Below are 22,610 nucleotides of genomic sequence, written 5' to 3'. Positions count from 1 at the left end.
ATAGAGCTGGAGGGTGTATGCAGGATAAGCTTCATGGGTTCTAGCTTGGCCAGGTTCTAGCTCAAGCTTTTTTTTTTACAGTGTAACCAGCTGCCCCAAGCTCCTGCTGCCACAAGAGTGAGCTGTTTCCAATGCCATGCCTTTGCCGCCGTGATGGACCATACACTCTGCACCCTGAGTTCTCCCTCCCTGATGTGGTTTCAGTCAGGCATGCAGTGGGCATTTGCTGTGCCTGGTACGGGGGTGGGGAAATGGCAGTGAGCAAACCCGGCACTGACTGAGGCCCATTCTTGGCCCACATAGTAGTTTCACATATGCTCCTCTGCTGTCAGTCAGGAAGCCTGATTGACAGTATCCCTGAGTCAACGCTGCCCTCAGAAGATACTAATGGAATAGTTTGCATTTTTTAATGAAATCTCCATGCTGCAGAACTGTTTGGAGACCCACCTCCCCCAACCAAGAGAAAAATTAAGAGAATCCTTCATCAAATAAGACTCAAAATCACAGCATTGTCTCCCCAGATTTTCTTATGCTGTACCAGAAAAAGGTGTTGGCATCCATAGCTGCCTTTGAATTTTTAAGAATAATTTTACATGAGCGACCTTGTGAAACTGCCTGTTGTGTCTGTGGAAGGTTTTTCAGTTGATGGCTTCTAAGTGGCCACACAAACCAGCTTTTGGTTATTTGGTAAAGACTGTGATACTTTGCCCTAAAGAGGCCCCATTTGTGAACTTTGAACTTTGAAACACTGACATTTGCAGCACTGTCCATCTGTCATCATTTGTTTTATTCAGTTTGTGAAAACAGAGAATTTCTCAAAGACAAAACCGCAATTTGGGAAGCACCAGAGGGGAAAATTACATGTGTAAAGCAAAAGCAATCTTACTAAGGGTTTTAGAAACTTCCCTCCTGATGGGGTAGACTATCTGCAGCCTCCATTTTGTGCATAGACCGAGGTCCCTTTGAAGTCTCAGAAGCTTTCTGTAACAAAAAGCTGCATACATATGGGCCTGAGCTGAAAATTGAGCTTATTGTTTTGCCCTTTAAAAACGTGTTTTTCGGAGATTTACCTTTCATATGGCAGAGTGGAGAGAAGATGTGCAATTTTACCTTGTGTAACATCTTTGTCTGGAAAGTGCCAAGTGCTTCAGGACTTTCTTTAATGAACAGTCCACACGTCTGCCTGCTGGGGAAGCAGAGCTGCGCGTAATTTATTTCCATTTTACACCCACACAAACTAAGGAGAAGAGGCTCAGAATCTCAACCAGGGCCAGAACTAAAAAGAAAAAGAAAGTAAAAAGCCTAAACCCATGCCAGACTGATGGTACCCAGTCTACTCTAGAAGCTGATCATAACTTCTAGAAGAAATACCTTTAGGAAGAACAGCGTCTGAGCCATTACCACCTTATATTTATTATGTGGTGGTATTTACAGTTATTTTTGCTGCTTTCTAGTTTACTGGTTTATTTAAAGGTTAGTAACTTCAGGTTTTGGATCTATTTTTTAAAATAATTTGTTATTAATGTGTGATGGGTGCATGCATGCTACAACTCTGTGAAGCCAGTCCCCCACTCCTACCTTTATGTGGGTTCTGGGGACCAAACTCAGGTGGTTAGGTGTATGCTTCAAGTCCTTTGACTCATGGAGTCCTGGACCTATTTTTAAAATAGATTTTCAGTGATGTTTTGTCATTGTTAGGACTCAATTTAAGTGCAATAAGGAAACTAACTTAAACAGAACAGCAGAATTCAGGTATGTATAGTCAGGTAAAATTGTATTTGACCAATATTTTATATACCTAGAAGAGGTAACAAACGTGTAAAACTCAAAATTGTGTATTTAATGTCTCTTGGTATGTGAGTCACAGCACAGACTCAACTGAGAATACACACAAGCATCCTTCTCTCAGAAAAAATAATTAAGCCTAAATATTTCTAAACCTGCCTAGGTTATTTGTTTAGTCCTTTTGGTAACTAGAAAGAGAACTAACCAAAACAATTCTGAACAATTATGTCAACACTCCTTTAAAGGGGGGCTCCTGAGGGCTAGAGAGATAACTTAGTTGGTAGAGTGCTTGCCTTATAAGCTAGTCCCTAAGAGTAATCCCTGGAACCTGTGTTTTAAAAGCCAGTACTGGGCTGGAGAGCTGGCTCAGCAGTTTAGAGCATGGTTTACTCTTGCAAAGGACCCACATGAGATTCCTAGCACACATATGGTGGTTCACAGCAAACTGTAACACCTATTCTAGGGGATGTGGTGCCCCCTTTGTCCTCCACAAGCACCAGGCACACACCTGGTGCACCTACATACATGCAGGCCAAGCATAATACATATTAGGAAAAGAAAATTTAAAAAAATCAGCCAAGCATGCTGTTATGCTATTACATGGTTACAATCCCAGCACTTGAGAGGCAGAGACTGGTGGATCGGAGGTTCACTGCCCAGTCTAACCTACCTGATGAGCTTCAGGCCAATGAGAGAACTTATCTCAAACAAAACAAAGCAAACAATCTCACAAGGTGGATGGAGCAATCAACTAAAAATTCTACATGATGACTTATGCTCACAGCTAGTCTTCTACACAAACACTCATAGGAAATGAAAATTCTCTTTCCAAATTCTTATCAGCCCCTCTCAGTTCTTACCTTACCTGGACTTTGTGTGTCCTTGCCCTCCCAAGCCTCTAAGTTCAGCTCAGGAATATCTCAATTGGGTCTCCCATATTGTAAGACGAATTGCTAAATGGTCTTATTAATAAAAAACCTGGAGCCAGCTATTTGGGTGAAAGCTGAAAGATCAGAAAAGCAGAAAGAAGCCATCCACCTTCTTACCACTTGGAAATCCTCAGCCAAAAGATACCTACTTTCTGTATACCCATGCTGTATGCCTTTCTGTTCTGCATCTCACTTCCTCTCCCTGCCCAGCTACATCACTTCCTGTCTGTCTGTACAGACCTCCAGACCTCTATGGTTAGTGCTGGGATTAAAGGTGTGTATCACCATGCCTGGCTCTCTTTCCCAGTATGGCCTTGAACTCACAGAGTTCGTATAGATCTCTGTCTCCCAAATACTAGGATTAAAGGCATGTGCTACCATTGAATGACTTCTATGTTTAATATAGTAGCTAGCTTTTTCTTCTGATCCTCAGATAAGCTTTAATAAGGTGCATAATATTTTGGGGGATAAAATATATCACCACACCATATTACCATTTATTTTCCTACTTCAGGGATGGAATTTAAAGTTTATGTTTCAATGTCATTACCAAAGTCAATGTCAATTTTAAAGACCATTTAACTTTAAAAGATTGGTGTATGCACCACAGCCTATGGCTAGTTTTTTCTGCTGGAGTATATGGTCATGCCAACAGTGGGAACCAGCCTTTTGTCTAAGATTCTAATTCAGTACTATTAGAAGAATAAAGTCAGAGACACTGAGCTGATGCAGAGAAAAGAATCTGATTTTTCCATCCATGCCATCACTGTTATGTACATGGTGAGTTCATACTCCCTTTGCTCATTCTTAAAATATTTTGATTATAAGGCATGTTTAACTTCTGTGTTGAAATATGAGTCAGAGGGTTGGGATGTAGCTGAGTTGGTAGAGTGCTTGCATCACATACACATAGACTCCTTGAGTACTACATAAAAATGGCTGTGTCGGCACTCACCTGTAAACCCAGCACTTGGGAAGTGCAGACAGGAGAATCAGAAGTTCAAGATCATTCTTGTCTGTCTACATTGTGAATCTGAAGCCAGTCTGGGCTACATGAGACTACATTAAAAATAATTGTAACCAGTATCAATAGATAACTTTCACTTGAATTTTAGTGTTAAGGTGATCAGCCCCAATAGCACCTCCCACTCATGAGGTTTTTTTGTTTTTTTTTGTTTGGTTTTTATTTTTTAGATGCTCAGGGTGAAAACTAAACTAAACTAAACTAAACACCAGCTGGCACGGCACAGAGGGGCTTCTCTTTCTGTTTTGTTTGGTTCTTTTGAGAAAGGGTCTTGCTGTGTAGCCCAGACTGGCCTGGAACTCATGGTCTTCCTGCCTTAGCCTCCTGTGGACCGGCTGACAGCTGTGACCTGCCTCATCTGGCCATACCTGTTTTCTTTCCCACGCAAACCTCACAGTTGGAAGAAACAAAGATTCTAAACAGCAGCCTGCTTTGTGCTTATGGGAGAACCAAGCCCTTTGAAGGCAGAAGCAGGCTTCTCTTGCACTTGTCACTGAGGGAGGCTTGTATGCTGGGCAGAAAAAAAATCTTGAGACATTTATAAGTATCTACTAATTTTAAAAAGATAGCTCCCCCCCCCTTCCTTCAGGAGAGTTCATCCTATCTGACAGTGGGTATGTTTTTAATCAAAACCTGGAGACAAAATTGGGTTTACAGGAAGACTGTTGTGATACATGTCCATTCTTCTGAGACACTGACTGCCCCTGCCTGGTACTGATCACTAACTCTTGACACCCCAAAGCCACTCTGCTCTGTGTATTTAGCAGTTATAAAGGTGATTTCTGAGGCCTGGTAGCTGTTGGTGTACCCGCTATTGTGCAGGAAACAAAAGCCATCCTGCTCATCCGGCCTGCCTTTGTATCTGTGATACTGGAGCCGTTTCATGAATGATGTCTAATTCTTTACCAGGGAATTTCATTACTGCCCATGGTTCAGTAATAGTTTACACTTCCCACGGTGGAAAAGAATATCTGAGCCTGCCTGCTAATGGGAGGAAGCTTGGCTTTTGGCATCTGTTAAGATGCTTGCATTTTAAGTCTGTTAATTAGTCCTGAAATGAGATGCCATCATAATAACCTCCATACTTCCTACCATTTCTACTCTGAACCACCAAAGCCAAACCTGGCTAAGTGGACCTGTAGTCTGCTTGTCTAGGAAATTAAGCCTAGTACAGTAGGACAGAGCATGTGGAACCCTGGAACACCCACACAAACCTGCATGAACTTCATGTTTTACATAACTGATGTTTATTTTGAAGAACATGAATTCTTTACATTTCATGTAGAAAATGTATCAAGCTAGGAAGTTTTCAGTTGCATATGAAAGACACAAAATGCCCTAAATGATTGAGGAGATGCAGTGAGCTCTGTCAGTCCCACCTTTCTTCTCCTCCTAGACCATGCCCTTTGCTGCATGACTTAAGGTCTTCCATTAGAAGTGAGTAACTGTACCCATGGAGTGTTGGGCTCCAGCATATGATTTGTTTGGGCTAGAAATAGGAGGCATTGCTGATTTTCACCTGCCCTTCTCACATGTCTACCATTGCTACTGTAGGAATACGTCCCAATCGTCTCTTGTAAGAAGTGGTATGTGTGGGGTAGGCAGAGAATAAGGTAGCCATGTGGGGTTCACATCTGCTTCTTGTGAAGTCATGCAACTCTGGGCTTCACTCTGATTAGGCCAACCTAGGTTACATGTTTAATGTGCTAGGCTAAACATTGAATAAGGAGGAGTTTGGATTATGTAACTTATCAGTGAGAGGAGATATGTCTATCTGTCCATATCTATCATCTGTCTATCTATCCATCCATCTATCTATTTTACCATATATATATATATATATATATATATATATATATATATATATATATATATATATATATATATATATCTAACTATATAATATATCTGTATCTATCTATCTATCTATCTGGCAGGCAGACAGATAGTCAGACAAAGCTAATAAGGAACCTACATGTTGGAGACAGCTGCAGCTGAATCTGACCTTGGTCAATTCACTTGTTGCTAACCTGGAATTTTATGAGTGAGAACAAGCGACAGTTTTAAGTTAGTATATTTTGGAATGGTTTGTTACAAAGTACTGTGGTGGTGATGTGTGACTGATACTCATTGCTTTTGTCACTGAAGAATCCAAAGGTAACATGGGCTTCGGGAAGTGATTGAAAATAATTTCTGTTGTAGTTCTCTGTGATTCTCTTGGAGTTCCAACCCAGGATGCTGTTCTTTATGATGACTTTGACATTTTAGGTTTCCCATCTGCATCTTGGGATATGTAGGAAGCAGGAAGATCTGGGCTTCACTCTGATTGGGTCAATGCAGGTCACATGTTTACACTGGGCCAATTGTAGAACAGGTGGTTAAGGTTATGTGATTTGTCCATTAGACTGATGCTGCTGCTGCTGTTGCTGTTTTTTCTTCTTCTTCTTCTTCTTCTTCTTCTTCTTCTTCTTCTTCTTCTTCTTCTTCTTCTTCTTCTTCTTCTCCTCCTCCTCCTCCTCCTCCTCCTCCTCCTCCTCCTCTTCCTCCTCCTCCTCCTCCTTCTTCTTCTTTTTTCCGTTTTTCAAGACAGGGTTTCTCTGTAGCTTTGGAGCTTGTCCTGGACTAGCTCTGTAGAACCAGGTTGGCCTTGAACTCACAGAGATCCACCTGCCTCTGCCTCCCAAGTGCTGGGATTACAGGCATGTGCCACTACCTCCCGGCTAGTCTGCTTCTTAAGATGGATGTGGGTCCAGTCTCTTCCAGAATCCATGGTGTCAGTTTAAAGGTGGGTAGTGAAACATGCTAAGAGACATTAGCTTTTTTGTTTGTTTGTTTTTGTTTTTCGAGACAAGGTTTCTCTGTGTAGCTTTGTGCCTTTTCTGGAACTCACTTGGTAGCCCAGGCTGGCCTCGAACTCAGAGATTTGTCTGGCTCTGCCTCCCGAGTGCTGGGATTAAAGGTGTGCACCACCACCATCCAGCCCTTTTAAATATTTTTTTTTCTGCCTCCATATTGCTAGAATGACTAGAACTACACAGAGGGTTTATCCTCTTCTTGAATGTTACTTGGAGAATGGCAAAGCCTGTGGTCATGACACTCAACGCACTGAAGGGTGAATAGGATCACAGTTTAAAGTAGGACTCTCTCATCAGCTTACTGGAGTTCCTGAAAGCTTGGGTTTTTGAGAATGAAAAATGGATTTCATCTGTTTGGATGTGTGCTTCTGATCCAGAGGATGAGTTGTAGCTGATTTAATGATGGTCTAGTCATTCCACTGATCCTGGCCCCCATTGTTTATGGGAAGCCAGTGGTAATTATAATTCTCTAGACACATAGTATTAAGTATCACCAAGTCACCCAATAAAAGTATATGTATGTTGAATTAAAACTAGAACCAGTGACTTTCAGTGTGTTGTATTATTTTCTTTCAAGAATTACACCTCCATCTTCCAGACACACACCCCCTCTCTGTAAAGCCTTTGTTTGTTATTGTCTAGCCTCATCAGGATAAATCAACCAAGCAACTTATCAACTTATCGGGGTCATTTTTGCAAAGATGAATTTTAAAGGTACCATAGTTATGGTCTGTGCTTCTTAGAGTCCTTGCTGGTACTGAGGCTCCTGAAAAAACTGAACAGTCCTTAGCATTCAACACATTTTCATCATTTGGCAAATGTTTGTCATTCAATGAATATTGTCAGGGATCTACTGACTACAAAGTGCTGGCTGTGTTAAATAATGTGAAAGATATAGAGGTGAATAAGTGAAAATCCTTGGCTTCAAGTAAAGTAATTTAATTACACTCAAAATTTTGGACATAAGGAAAGACAGGGGACTACAATTTCCAGGGAATACTTTGGCTGTCTTGTAAGATTATTTACCTTGCCATTTCTAATCACTAAGAGCTCTGGGTCTTTTTTAAAAAAATATATTTATTTATTAAAATTTCTTTCATTTTACATACCAACCCCAGTTCCCCCCTCCCTACCCTTCTCCCGCCTCCTCACCTCCCTCTCGCTCTACCCCCATCCACTCCTCAGAGTGGGTAAGGCCTCCCATGGTAGTCAACAAAGTCTGGCATACCAAGTTGAAGGAGAGCCTAGCCCCTCCCCATTGTATCAAGGCTGAGCAAGGTATCCCACCACAAGGAATGGGCTGTAATAGAGCTTGGGTCTTTATGAAATATTTACCATAAGACAAAAACCATTGAAATCAAGCATTTTTTGTGACAGACTAGATATAAATCAAATTACTATATGTAAGTGTGGTTTTTCTGTGCCAGCAGCCACTCCCAAATAACCACTTAGAAACTTTTTTTTTTTTTTTTTTTTTGGTTTTTTGAGACAGGGTTTCTCTATGTAGCTTTGCGCCTCTCCTGAAACTCACTCTGTAGCCCAGGCTGGCCTTGAACTCACAGAGATCTGCCTGCCTCTGCCTCCCAAGTGCTGGGATTAAAGACGTGCACCACCACCGCCCAGCCAGAAACTTAATATCAATTGTGAATGCTTCTAAAAGCTCAGGCTTGTTACTGGCTAACTCTTATATTTTCAATTAGCCCATATTTCTTATCTACCCTCGGCCAAGTGGCTCATGGCTATTTATGTCATTTTCTGCATATTTTGCTTCCTCTGCATCTGCTGACATCTCCTCTGACTCCACCCTGATTCCTCCCAGCATCCTTAGTTTGGGTGTCCAGCCTATACTTCCTGCCTGGCTACCAGCCAATTAGCTTTTTATTTAAAATATTCAAGTGACAAATCTTTATAGTATACAAAAAGATTATGCCACAGCATTTCCCCCTTTTGTCTAATTTAAATGGAAAGTTTTAATTTTAACATAGTAAAATTATATACAACAAAAACAGTTAAGTAAGAATTACAGTTACAATATCCAGTCCATTTATATTTGGCAAAATTAGAGAAAATACTCTATTATCTGTCTTATGTTTGTGAGTCCAAAGTTTTGTACCTAATTTACATTTTATCATAACTAAGGAAAACTATAACTATAAATATCTAGTCTTCAACTCCATCAAAGACCCCAGAAGGATATAATACCTGAGTAAATAGAAAGTGCAGTGTGAGCCACTTTCAAAACTATATAAACGACAGAGACAGTTGGCTGTCTGGATAGTCAGCCAAGGTTCCTCTGTAATGTTGGGGTGTCCATCTTTGGCCCACAGGCCTGGGATATCTGACAGACTTATTTGCGAAGCAAAGAATTTTGAAGGACTGTTCTACCTTGTCTTGGCAAAGTTTGGCAGTTGCTCTCTTTGAATCCTCCTGGTCCAATTTGTACAGTATACTGTCAGCAATTGAGGCAAAGGCAATTTCTTTGCCCAGATGGCTAGCTTTTGCCATAAAATAAACTCCATATGGAGTTTCTTCAATGTCTATTACTTTCTTTGAAGTAAATTGGTACTGTCAGGAGCAGATATGTCTCACTGTCTTGAAAAGCCTTGGGTTATTAAGTGCCATATTCTGTAGGTCTTTGAAGTCTTTGTAAATCATCAATCTAAATATGTTTGTGTATGACCTTGAAAACATACTTAATATGACTATAAATTTGACTATTATAGATGTCTATTAATCTGTTTTTAACTATACATGTAGTTAGAGTTTTCCTGCCTGGACCACAGTCAGGACAAATCTCTCTCACTCGCCAGGCCTATAGACGCTCAGACCCAACCAAGTAAACACACAGCAACTTACATTGTTTGCAAACTGCATGGCTGTGGCAGGCTTCTTGTTACCTTCTTCTTATATCTTAAATTAACCCAATTTTATTAATCTATAAGTTGCCACATGGCTCGTGGCTTACCAGTACCTTACATCTTGTCATGGCAGCGGCTGGCCGTATCTCTCTCCTTTGCCTTCCACTTCCCAGAATTCTCCTCCCTCCTTGTCCCACCTATACTTCCTGCCTGGCTACTATCCAATCAGCATTTTATTTATACAGATCAATATCCACAGCATATACATTATATTTTAAATGAGCTGCATAAACACAGTACCCTGAACAAGAGTAAAAACATACATACAGTATAACAAAATTAACTTTAAATTTGTATAAAAAACCCCACCAAAATCTATAACAATGTAAAGTGTTTTGAGATTAATGGTGGGTTTTTTTTTATTAAGTGAATTCAATAATCTACTTTTTTATCTCATCATTTCTATATTATATCCCCCCTTTTCTTTCAGAAAGAGATCTTTGAATTTGACTTTTGTTTAGCCTTTTTTTATTATGATGAATAACTATTTGTAACCACCCCCACTTAAATGATAACAGACATCCATAACCAATATTTTGGGAATGTGGGTGTCATTCTCTAGATTACTTTCCATTGTTTGTGGGCACTGTTACCTTTGAGAGAACCTTCATAAAATTGGTATAATTGTTAGGTCTTATCTGGAGTAGTTTCAGCTACTCAGCTAGCAGCCTTAGAAGCTGTTTTGGATACAGAATTTTGAGGAGACTATAATAGAGGCTTTTGAGATGCTAGATCACCTGGGCCACCTTTTTTTTTTTTTTTTGGTGTCTGATCTCCTTGTTCTGAAAATACATAAACTTTTAAAGGTAACATACATTTTTTGTATTAATATGAGTACAGACTGTGTTGTACACAGGTTAGCCAAAGATAATTTTTTTGTTTTATATTTGAACAGGTAAAATATACATTAAATGTTTTATAGTTTTTTGTAGGTTTATTTCTTTATGTCTGTAGTCAGGATTTCAGGGGGTTTCTTCGATCAAACCTGATCATCTTTAACCTCAAATGAATCTGTGAATCTGCAGCCTTTAATCTTCTGTGGGAACAAAAGCATAACCTCTTTCTCAGAGTAATAATTTTTTCACTTACATTTTGAAATTAAGACATTTTTTTAAGTATGTAGGTTGGTTTAATTTAACAGCTTTCATAGCCCAGTGTGTCTTAGCAGCTATTACTCCTTCCTCAGGTGTCAAAAGGTTCAAACACCATAACATACAGCATTTCAGACTCTAGTTTCCATCTTTATGTGGCTTTTTAATTTTATATTACTTTACTCCCTTTTTAAGGACTTTATTTTAAAACTATATTTTAAAATCTAAGACTGTATTTCCTCTTTCTCTTTTCTCCCAAGCCTTTATATATTTTTTAAACACACTATAACCACTTAGAGGGTTTTTTTTTTCCATCTGGATCTGTCTTTACTGTATATTTTAACCTTTTCTATCTGCATGAGCAAAACCCAAACATGCCATGCAGTGTGCTGGTGGAGCCCACGCTGGCAGCTCAAGCCCACAGGCAGTGGCTGGGAGATGCCTCTCTCTACTGCAGCCCATGTGAGAGACTGCCGGAACCCACCATGCAGCTTACTTAGCCCATGGTGTGCTGGCAGCTGCTGGCATCTCTGTACTGTGGCCGGCCGGCATCAGAGACACAAAACTAGGAAGCTGTGTTTGGCTCTGTCCCTTTGCGTTTTGTAGAACTTTCCCTCAAGCCTTATCAGGTTCCACATGGAAATTCTGACCCCACATTGGAATGTAGGCAGAGTTTTTCTGTGCCAGCAGCCACTCCCAAATAACCACTCAGAAACTTAATATTAATTGTAAATCCTTGCCCATTAGTTTAGGCTTGTTACTAGCTTACTCTTACATTTAAATTAACCCATATTTCTTATCTACTGTCTGTCATATGGCTCATGGCCAGTTACCTCATTTTCTGCTCATCCTGCTTCTTCTGCATTGCTGGCATCTCCTCTGAGTCTGCCCTTCTTCATCCCAGCATCCTTAGTTTTATCTCACCCATTACTTCTTGCATGGCTACTGGCCAGTTAGCTTTTTATTAAACTAATTCAAGTGACAAATCTTTACAGTGTACAAAAGGATTATTCCACAGCCACTATATTGTTTCATTTTAAAATATTTATTTATTCATTTTAAATTTATGTGTATGTGTGTGCCTGTATGAGTTTATGTGTACCATATGCATGCAGGTTCCCATGGAGACCAGAAGGCATCTGACTCCCTGGAACTAGAGTTAGACTCACCGGATGTACTTACTGAGAATGGGACCTCAGTCCTCTGGAAGAACAGCAAGTGCTATGTGCCACTAGGCCATTCCTCTAGGACTATATTCATTTCTTAAAAACACCTTTGTATCCACTTTTCTGGGGCCCTCACATGGCCATTATATTGGGTCTGATTTCCTGCAAAGGTTTGGTTTAGTAAGGCCTTGTAATTGTTCATCTGGGGCACTGATTCAGGTACATTTTCCTCAAGTTTTTTTTTTTTTCTCTTTGTTTTCTTGCAGTTGAGTTATGCCTTAAACCACACAAACAGGAAACTAACGTTAGAACCAAAAGTCACTGTCAATGCCAGAATCGTTGTGGTTGGTGCATCCAGTGTTGGAATTTCATTCCTGGAGACACTGGTATTTTGGTGAGTTCGTTCATTCTGTTTAGTCATTTATCTGTTTATTTTTGAGGAATAAAAATTTCCTTGTACCTTTTATATATTCATTTTTAATTTATGTGTATGTGTGTGCCTGTGTGAGTTTATGTGTACCACATGCATGCAGGTTCCCATGGAGGACAGAAAGCATCTGACTCCTTAGAACTGGAGTTAGAGGTTGGGAGCCACCAGATGTGGGTGCTGAGAACTGAACCTCTGTCCTCTGGAAGAGCAGCAAGTGCTGTGTGCCACTGGGCCATTCCTCCAGCACCATATTCGTCTCTTAAGAACACCTGTCTATCCACTTTTCTGTGACCCTTGCACAGCCATTATTGGGTGTGATTTCCTGCATAGGGTTGACTTAGTAATGCCTTGTAATTGCTCAAACATGGGGGACTCTTTCCCTACTTGAGAAAACATACTTTGAGATTGTTTGCCAATCCATTGCACAGCTGTGTGGATTCATGAATCGGTGGAACATTCTAGATGTGGGATGGAGTAGGACAAATCAGTAGAATTCATTTGGATCACAGCTATATTCAATTTCATGTGTTACTTGTGACTATTTTTGTGCCTCAGTTCCAAAGTTGAGTATCTCAGCAGAGATTATGAGACCTAAAATGTATAAAATTGGTACCATATGATCTTCACAAAAGTCTCTGCTGGTCCTGTTCTCCATGTGTTTACTCTATCAAGACAATCATAAGAATCACATCAAGTCCTTGGTAAAGATTTAGATTCCCAAAGCCCATACCAGGCAGGCAGCATCAGAAGCTCCAAAGTGGGTTGGGGTGTGAGCCTGAGGTTCTACAGTGTAACTGGTATGCCATATACTCATAGTTTATCTAGCCTTGGCTAGATCATGCTGGCCTCACATCGTTCTGCCTGCCTATCTCTTGAGTGCTGAGAATAAAGACATGCACCACCATGCCTAGCAAATTTTTATTACATTTATTTATTGTATGTGTAAAAGCTGGAGCATGCCAAGATACATGTGTGTAGCAGGCTTTCTTTTGGGCCACCAACCAGCTCCCAAATCATGACACAGAGATTTAATATTAGCTATGAATGCTGGGCCTTAACTTATGCTTGTCCCACTAGCTCTTATAACTCAAATTAACCTGTTTCTCTTCATCTGTGTTTTGCCCTGGGGCTTTTTATCTACCTTTCATTATGTATAATATCCTATGATGTGGCTGGCTGGCTGGCAGCTGCCTGGCTAGCCGGCCCCAGGCATCTCCCTTTTTTCTCCCTTATTCTCTTTCATTCTCTCCTTTCTCCAGCCTAGATTCCTCCTCCTACTTTATTCTTTCTCTCTGCCCACCAGGCACCACAGTCCCTCCCATGCCCAGCTATTGGATGTTCAGCTTTTTATTAGACCAATCAGGTGCCTTAGGCAGGCAAAGCAACACATCTTTACATCATTAAAGAAATGCAGCATAAGCAAATGTAACACACCTTTACATAGTTAAAGTAATATTCCACAGTGTAAAGAAATGTAGCACATCTTTTCGTAGTTGAAGTGATATTCCACAGCACATGTGTGGAAGTCAGAGAAGAACTTTGTGTAGTTAGCTCTCTTCTGCCACGTGGGTCCCAGGTATCTAACTCAGATCATCAGACCTTGGCAGCAAGAGCCCCAGCCCTGGGGGCTAGTTTTGACTGCATCAAAGATAGATATTTAGAAATGGCATAGTAGTCAAAATTTCTCTTCCAGTCCCATGCCAGACATTAGGACAGAGTCCTTGGGGGAAAGGCAGGTTTGTGTGGCTTCCCATGCTGTTCTCTCAACAGCTACCTTTTAGAGCCCATTTCTAGATGGACAGTTCCTAAGGACTCCAGGTTTTACCAGTCTCTCCGCCTCTACCTGCTCACTGAATCTCCACAACAGAGGAACCCTAGGTTGGAGTCTAAGGACTTGGGCTCCTGCCCGGGCACTGTCAACTGACTTGGGAGCCCTGTGCTTCCTGACTTCTCTCAGACTGGATTTCTTCATCTACTCTTGAAATAAAAACAGCAACAACAAAACAAAAACTTTCTTTTTTTCCCATTTTAAATTGACACATAGTATGTGTACATTTAGTAGATATGGGTAATATTTCAAAACGCTATATAAAAATGTAACTAGCACATCTCCCACTTTTGTGTTTGGAACATAGCCCTTTCTACCAGCTAATGTGAAATATCCAATTAGTTATTGCAACAGTAGTTATCTAACTGTGCTCTAGAACATTTTAAGCTCTATCTCCTACCAACAGCACCCCTGTGCCTACTAACTCTCCCTCATTTACTCTTAGAAAGGTATCTTGGATTTTGTTTGTTTGGTTGATTAGGTTTTTTGTTGTTTTTGTTTTATTTTGTTCTATTTTTCTTTAATTGAAAACAGAACTTTTTCATATAATATATTCTGATTACGGTTCCTCCCCCAACTCCTCTGAGATCCTCTCCTTCTTCCCTCCCATCCAAGTCAAACCCTTTTTGTCTCTCATTAGACAACAACCAGGCATCTAAATAATAATAATAAAATAAAAACAAAAGCAAAACTTAATAGGACAAAACAAACAAACAAACAAACAAACGAGCCAATAAAAAGCACAAGAAACACATGTAGATGCAATACAGATGCACACACACATACATGTACACTCACACATGCACACACACACACATTTGTCGCAGAGGAATCCCATTAAAAACACAAAACTGGAAGCCATAATATATGCTCAAAGGGCCTGTTCATTGGTTCATTGGTTGTGTCCCATCCCCTCTGGCTCTTACACTCTTTCCACTTTCTCTTCTGCAGGGTTTCCTGAGCCCCGAGGGGAGGGATTTGATGGGGTCATCCCTTTCAGGGCTTAGTATGCCAAGCTGTCTCACTTTCTGCATGTTGTCTGGCTGTGGAGATATTTGTTCCCATCTGCTGTGGGAGGAAGCAGCAGTGAACTTGGTAGAGTGAGTGTCTCAGCAGTAGGATGAAGCACCCTTCGCCTATATGCTCAAGTGTGGTATAGCTGGATCTAGAGGTAGATTATTTTCCATCTTTCTGAGGAACTGCCACAGGGATTTCATAATGGCTGCACAAGTTTGCACTCCCACCAGCAATGTAGGAGTGTTCCCCTTACTCTACTTCCTCACTAGCATGGATAGCTCAATTGTTAACAACTGTTTACCTTTCAAGGTGCTATCTTTATTTTATTTGTTTGTTTGTTTTTAGACAAAGTCTCACTGTGTATTCCTGGCTGGCCTGGAACTCTACAAAGCAAACCAAGCTGGTCTTCTTGCATCTGCCTCCCAAATGCTAGGATTAGCAGTGTGCACCACCATACCCTGCTCTAGTAGATATTTGTAAAGAACCTGTCTTAAGAGGGCACAGAGACCTGAGTGGAAAGCAGAGCATTTATTTGGGGTGACATGGAAAACTCCAGCTATTGTTCAAAGCTGTGGGAGCTCTAAGGCCAGAGGAAGACAGGAAAATCCAGCTCATCATGACTCCTCTTGAAGCCAACAGTTAGCAGCCCCAGAGGATGAGTGGAGCTTCTGGGAAGTTAGCTAAGGACACCTCTCCCCCCCGCAATAAGTACTCATGCCTATCAAGAAGATAAGTGAGTGACTTGCTTATCTGATGACACATTAACCCGAAAAAGCTAGTCTATTGTTTAACTTTCTAGCCAACTTGTTCGAAGTTCCACAACTTAACCTCAGTTAACCAGAAATACATTGTGTGTTGTTACTGAAGTTCACAACAGAGTTCAAATGCCACAAGCCTCTGGTCACTTAGCAGTATTTCATGGCATAAATGAAGTCACAAGGAAAACATTCACTCCCCTGTGGATGCTGCACTGTATGTAACTTGGGTATTTGACTGTTTGACTCTCCTGCCAGGTCCCTGCTCCTAAGACTCTGAACAGCAAGCCTTATGCAGCCCATATATGAGTTATGAATTAGTGGGGTAGATTTTTGAAGTTGGGGAAATCAACAAATGATTATCAACAGGTCTTAAATCTTAATTTGGCTGTAATACTTATAATGTTCGGCTTAGAATGATTACATTAAGATATACACATGTAATTTTCCTTTTATGGAATTGACTTAGATTGAATAAAAACCAATATAGGTTCTGGTATAAGTACTGGATTGATTTAATTCCCCAATCAGAGCGACCTTTCTAAAGCACTCACAATTCTCTGTCTTCATTACAGAGATTATGTTCACTGGAAGGAGGCTAGTATCAGCTTACAGATCTCTAATCCTTGAGAGAGGAAATAGTCTTCTCATTATTTTCTCTAATTATTTTAAATTAGCAATCACCATAGTAACTTACTGCATATTTCACTTTACTGGTTTAGTTGCCACTTGAACTAAATTTATACACAATTTGGCCTGCAGTGAAATTGAAGACATTTCACCAAATGCTACCTGCCCATGGGGATTAAATCCACATTTTGGAAGCAAGATTTTTCCAGGTGGGGGCACGGTGAACATTGCCTGGGCTCTTGGGCTACTTTGTTAGACTTAACATGTGGAAAGTCCACATGAAGTGCAGCACAGGCATCTCTTCTTCCAGACCTGGCAGCCCTGTAGTCTTGTGACATAATGGGTACTCTTTGCTTTTACATTCAGCTCTTGGGAGGCAGAGGCAGGCAGGTCTCTTTGAGTTCGAGGCCAGGTTGGTCTACAAAGCGAGTTCCAGGACAGTCATGGCTGCTACACAGAGAGACCCTGGAGAGAGAGACAGAGAGAGAGAGAGAGAGAGAGAGAGAGAGAGAGAGAGAGAGAGAGAGAGAGAGAGAGAAATGGCAAATGGCAAAGTGCACATCTCTTCCTTTCAAAGCAGTCGGTGCCCACTCTCTCTGCCCTTGCTATAGCCATCCTTGCCAGTGCTTGGGTGCTGACATGGGTTGCTCAGAGTCACCACCCTGTACGTTCCAGGCCATGGGAGCATTCAGGAGATTAGGAGGCTAAAGTTTTAAAATTAATTTGATGGGTGTACCCGCACTGTGTTTCTCAGCATGGCCTCAGACTTGTGATTCTCTTTCATCCAACTTCTGAGTTGCTGGAATTGGAGGCACATGCCACCACTCTGTTTGGGGTTTCTGGTTTTTTTGTTCTAATATTCTGTCTTAACCTTAGCTGCAGTCCATCCATGTATCTGTGGGGACACATCCTCATGTCTTTGGTTGCTTGCCCTCAAATCAGCCCTGCATCTTTCCTATGACATGGCCTCTAGAGTCACCAATACCAGATGACAGTGGCAAGTGCTTCTCTAGAGGCACAGGACAGCATCCCAGCCCCTGAGTCCCCAACTCCCTCCTGAGCCTAGCCTGTGGCTCCTCCAGAACTGGATGTTGGAGCTGGCAGCCCTGCTCTTGGCTCTTTTTGCAGTTGCCAGGAGCCCCAAGAGGGAGAGAGTGCAAGGTCATGCAGGGTAAAGGCAGGAGCAGGTAGGTAATTTGTTTCCTCTCCTGAGTCTGCTGCATCTGAGTCCTAAGGGCACTGAGTCCTAAGGGAAAGAGCTGGGAAGGGAGCCAAGGAAGGGTCAGTCAGTGATGGCTCTGTCTGCCCAGGTGTTTTAACTTTTCCTGTCCTCTGCTCTGCCAAGGCACAGGCCTCTGTGAGAGTCAACAGCAAAGGGAAGTGCATTCTACTTGGAGTGGGGACCATAGAGGAATAGATGCTGGCTTTTTGGTATAAAAGATTGGGAGGAAACAGGCCTGAAGGCCTACTCCTGGGAATTATGAATTCTTTCACAATGCTCACAATGTCTAGGGAATGGTTTTGTCTCATCCCAAAGCTGAAGTTCTGATGGAACAGAGGGTCAGTTACTGCCTGGCTCTTTAGGATAGAAAGCTCTAGGTTTGGGGACATCTGGTTGTTTTATTTACATGCTTGTCAGCTCTGCTGTTAGCAAGACATCTTTAGAGCTTCAACCATTGAGAAATGGATAAAGGACATTATTGTCAGTTAGCCTGCCTGTGCTGTCTGTCAATCAGTGCTGAAACATGTGGCCCTGAGAGCCCTGGCCCTATCTGTGCTGATGGAGGGTCACAGCATGGGAACCTCAGGTACTGCTGCCCTAGGCAAGGCTAGAATGAACTTATTCTCACATTAAAAGGCACATGTCAGTCATCAGGATAACACTAGTTCCAGAAAAGGAGCATCACAGTGAAGCCCAGGAGCCTTCTAGACAAGCAAGAGGTGTTGCCTCACCAAGAAAGTAAGACTGCAAAGAGGTAAAAGCTAATTCATGTGTCTCAGCCTGTAATCACAGCGCTCAGGCTGAGGCAGGAGGATTGTCAGGAGTTCCAGGCCAGCTAAGGCTGCATAGTTAATTCAGACCTGAAATACACTGCATGACTCTGTCTCCAGTGGGGGGTGGGGGCACCAGATTTTATCTGTTATTTATTTTTGCTAATGTTTTCGTTAGGATATCAAACAATGGCTTCCAGTATGACTTTTTCCTACACTTGTATCAGTCTACCTTCCTCGTAGTTGTTCCACACTGCCTTTCCCCTATCCTTCCCCTCTGACTGGTTTCCCTTTCTCACCAAATAGTCTCTTTTCTGCTTTTATTTCACATGTGTGAGCACATATATGTAGCTAAACCTAAATCTCACATGAAGAAAATCACTATTTTATCTTTCTTCTCTTCCATTACCTCTCTTTGTCTCCCCCCACCCCTGAAGTCCTCATGGCTCTCCTGCCTTCATTTCATGTATGTGTGCATGTATGTGTTTATAAATTGGTGTGTATATATTGTATATATGAGAGAAAACATGATATTGTCTCTCTGAGTTTGGTTCGTATTTTGCTGACCATGAACATCTCAGCTCCATCCTTTTATCCTGTAAATGACACACGTTCACTCCTCTATAAGACTAAGTACAACTCCATTGCGTCTATATGCTACATTTTCTTCATCCATTCATCTGTGGATATGCATTGGGGCTGGTTCCATATCTTGGTTGGTGTGAATAAGGCAACAATGAACATGTACAGGTATCTCTGTGGTGTGCTTTTCCTTTGGATATATGTCCCCAGGTGCAGTATAGCCAGAGCATATGGTAGTTGTGCTTTTAGGTATTTGAGAAACCTCCAAATACTAGCTTCCACAGTAGCTGTACCAATTTACATTCCATCTACAGTGAATAAGGGTCATCTTTTCTCATAACCTCACTACCATCTGTTGCCATTTCTGTTCTCAATGATGGTAAACTCAGTGTAGACGCATGCTCAATGTGGTTTAGTTTGTGTTTCCCTAATGGCTAAGACTAGTGGACACCTTTTCAAATGTTTATTGGACATTGGTATTGTTTTTCTTTTGAAAACTATGTGTTCTCTTCATTTGCCCATCTGTTTATTGAATTATTTGGGGGATATTTAAGGGTTTTCTAATTTTTCATGGACTATAGGTATTAATCTCATGTTTGTGTAGTTGGTGAAGATTTTTCTCACATTCTGTAAGATGTTTCCTTTGCTGTGTAGAATTTTTTAATGTCATGGGATCCTATTTGTCAACTCTTGGAACAATTTCCCTAGCTACTGGAATCCCTTTCGAAAGGGTTTTGCCTACACCGACATCTTGAAACATTCCCGTATGTTCTCTTCTGGCAGTTTCAGAGATTTGAGTGTTACATTAAGGTATTTGATCTGCTTTAAATTAAATTTTAGTGCAAGTTGAGAGATATAGACCTAGTTTCAATCTTCTCTATGTGGATGTCTGGTGTTTCCAGAACCCTTTGTCATAGAAGCCATCTTTTCTCCAGTGTATATTTTGACTCCTTGTCAAAGCTTGGGTGGCTCTAGCAGCATGGGAGCATTCCTCTGGGTCCTCCATTTCATTGCTGTGTGTGTCTGTTTCTGTACAGCCTCATGCTGTTTGGGGCCCCAAGGCTCTGAGTATAATCCGAGCTAGGCATGAGGCTCACAGCACTGATCTTTCTACTTTGGATTCTTTGTCTATTCCAGGTCTTTTTATTCTCCCTAGGATTTTCTTTATATTCTTTTCTCATATATTACATCCTGACTACAGTTTCCCCTCTCTTCCTCCCCTAGCTCTTTCCCACCTCCATTGTCCCCCCCAGATCTACCCCAGCCTCTGTCTCCCCTCCAAAAAGAGCATGCCTCCCAGGGACATCAAACAAATATAGCACAACATGCTACAGTAAGACCAGGCACATACCATCACATAAGGCTGGATGAGGCAACCCAGTAGGAAGAAAGGTGTCCCCTAAGCAGGCAAAGGAGTCAGCGTCTGCCCCTGTCCTCACAGTTAGGAGTCCCACAGGAGCACCAGGATACTCAGCCATAACACATATGCAGAGGACCTAGGTCAGACCGCTATAGGTTCTCTGATCTCCAGGAGTCCCCATGAGTCATGGTCAGTTGGTTCTGTGTAGGACCATGTTCTGTAGAACCCCTCTGGTTCTGGTTCCTCCAACCCTCCTCCCCTCCTCCACAGGACTCCCTGAGCTCTGCCTAATGTTTGTCTGTGGGACTCTGCATCTGCTCCCATCAGTTGCTGAGTGAAGTTTCTCTAGTCTCTTTGATGAGGATTCTGCTAGGCTCTGGTCCCAGAATGCTCTGCAGGCAGCACAAACTGTAGGTTGAAGGTTTTGTGACTATTTTCCTAGGAATTTTAGGATTATTTATGTGGTTCTGTGAAGAATGTTGGCATTTCGATGGGGAGTGTGTTGAACATGTAGACCACTTTCAGTAATTTCATATATATATATGAATTCATGAGCATGGATGGCCTCTCTATCTTCTAGTCTTCAGTTCTTTTCTTCTGTGTTTTAAACTTTCTGCTCTACGGCTGGAGAGATGGCTTAATGGGTCAGAATGCTTGTTACATGAGCATGAGGACCTGACTGCAAGATGCAGAGTCCATATAAAAAGTCAGGTGTAGTCTCATGTGCCTGTATCATCAGCATGGGGAGAGGGGCAAAGACAGGAGGGCCTCTGGTGTTTGGGTGCCACCAGGCCAGCTCCAGGCTCAGTAAGAGACAGGAGTCTCAAGGGAATACTGCGGAGAATGATAGAACACGACACTGAACATCTCTTCTGGCCTCTGAGTACACACATGTATGTACATTCACCACACACACACACACACACACACACACACACACACACACACACACACAAAATAAATAAATAAATACTTTATTGCAGAGGTCCTTAACTTCCTGAGGTATTTTTTTAAAGATATTGTGAATGGCTGTTTTCCTCCCTCATTTCTTTCTTGGCAGGTTCATTACTGGTCTATAGGAAAATTACTGATTTTTATATGTTGATTTTGTGTTCTGCTAATTTGCTAAAAGTGTTCCTTACATCTTAGAGTTTCCCAGTGGAGTCTTTATGATCTTTTAAGTATAGAATTATATTGTCTTCAAATTGAGATAATTTGGCTTCTTTGTTATTTCTATTTCTCATCTTGCTCTAATTAAGACTTCAAGTACTATATTGGATGAGGATAGAAAAGTGTGTCATGTTTCTGATTTTAGATTAAAGGCTTTCATTTTTTTTTCATTGAGACCAGTGTTGGCTATAGGTTTATTATATACAGCCTTCATTATGCTGAGGTATATTCCTTCTATTCCAAGTTTCTCTATGGCTTTTCTCAAGGACAAATGCTGAACTTGGTCAAAGGTCCTTTATGTATTTATTGACGATGGTCATGTGACTTATGGTGCTTTTCAGTGTATTTATGTGCTGTCATATATTTATTGATTTGTGTGTGCTGAACTATATTTGTATCTCTGGATTGAAACAAACTTGGTCATGGTACATATCTTCTTAATATATTCTTGAATTTGGATGGCAAATATTGAGGATTTTTGTGTCTGTACTGTGTCTTCTTGGATATTCCCCTTTGTTAATATTAGGCTGACAAAGGTGGTTATAGGTTTTGCATTATTGAAATCTGTCATTTGATATCGGAATGCATTCTTAAGTAATTGTGGTTATGTGATACGTCACTCTCATGAGCTTTTCTCACTTTATTTTTTGCTAATAACATATTACTTTCTGTTCACTTCATAGTTATTTTATACTATGAAAATTATATTAAACCAAAAGCAAATTTGAACCATTTTCTTACTTGAGTTCAAAATGAGTCTGAAAGCAACAGAGACAACTCACATCCACAATGCATTTGGCCCAGGAACTGCTAACAGGTGGTACAGTGATTCCAGACGTGCTGCAAAGGAAGATGAGGAGCACAGTGGCCACCTTCAGAAGTTGACTGCAGCCAGTTGAGTGCAGTTACTGAAGCTAATTCTTTAATCACTACCTGGGAAATTGTCAGTGAACTCAGTATAGGTCTTGCAATGTCTGTCTGCATTTGAAGCAAATTGGAAGAGTGGTAAAATCGTAAGTGTGTGCCTCATGAGCTGACTACAAGTTCTTTCACACTGTCATTTTGAACTGTCATCTTG

The 22,610-nt window shown here is 41.2% G+C and overlaps 1 protein-coding gene across 1 annotated transcript in view; it reads left to right on the top strand.

Moving 5' to 3' along the window:
* Positions 1-22,610, top strand: part of Cfap61 (cilia and flagella associated protein 61) — a 295,900-nt gene that overhangs the window by 144,361 nt on the left and 128,929 nt on the right. The window contains exon 18 of the mRNA XM_036186271.1: positions 12,035-12,162. Within this exon, the coding sequence (XP_036042164.1) occupies positions 12,035-12,162 (128 nt within the window). The remainder of the gene's footprint in view (positions 1-12,034; positions 12,163-22,610) is intronic.

Source organism: Onychomys torridus, chromosome 4 (assembly GCF_903995425.1).
Source record: "Onychomys torridus chromosome 4, mOncTor1.1, whole genome shotgun sequence".
NCBI classification, from domain to species: Eukaryota; Metazoa; Chordata; class Mammalia; order Rodentia; family Cricetidae; genus Onychomys; species Onychomys torridus.
The sequence above is the reverse complement of the archived record's forward strand: the minus strand, read 5'-3'. Positions and strand labels throughout refer to the sequence as shown.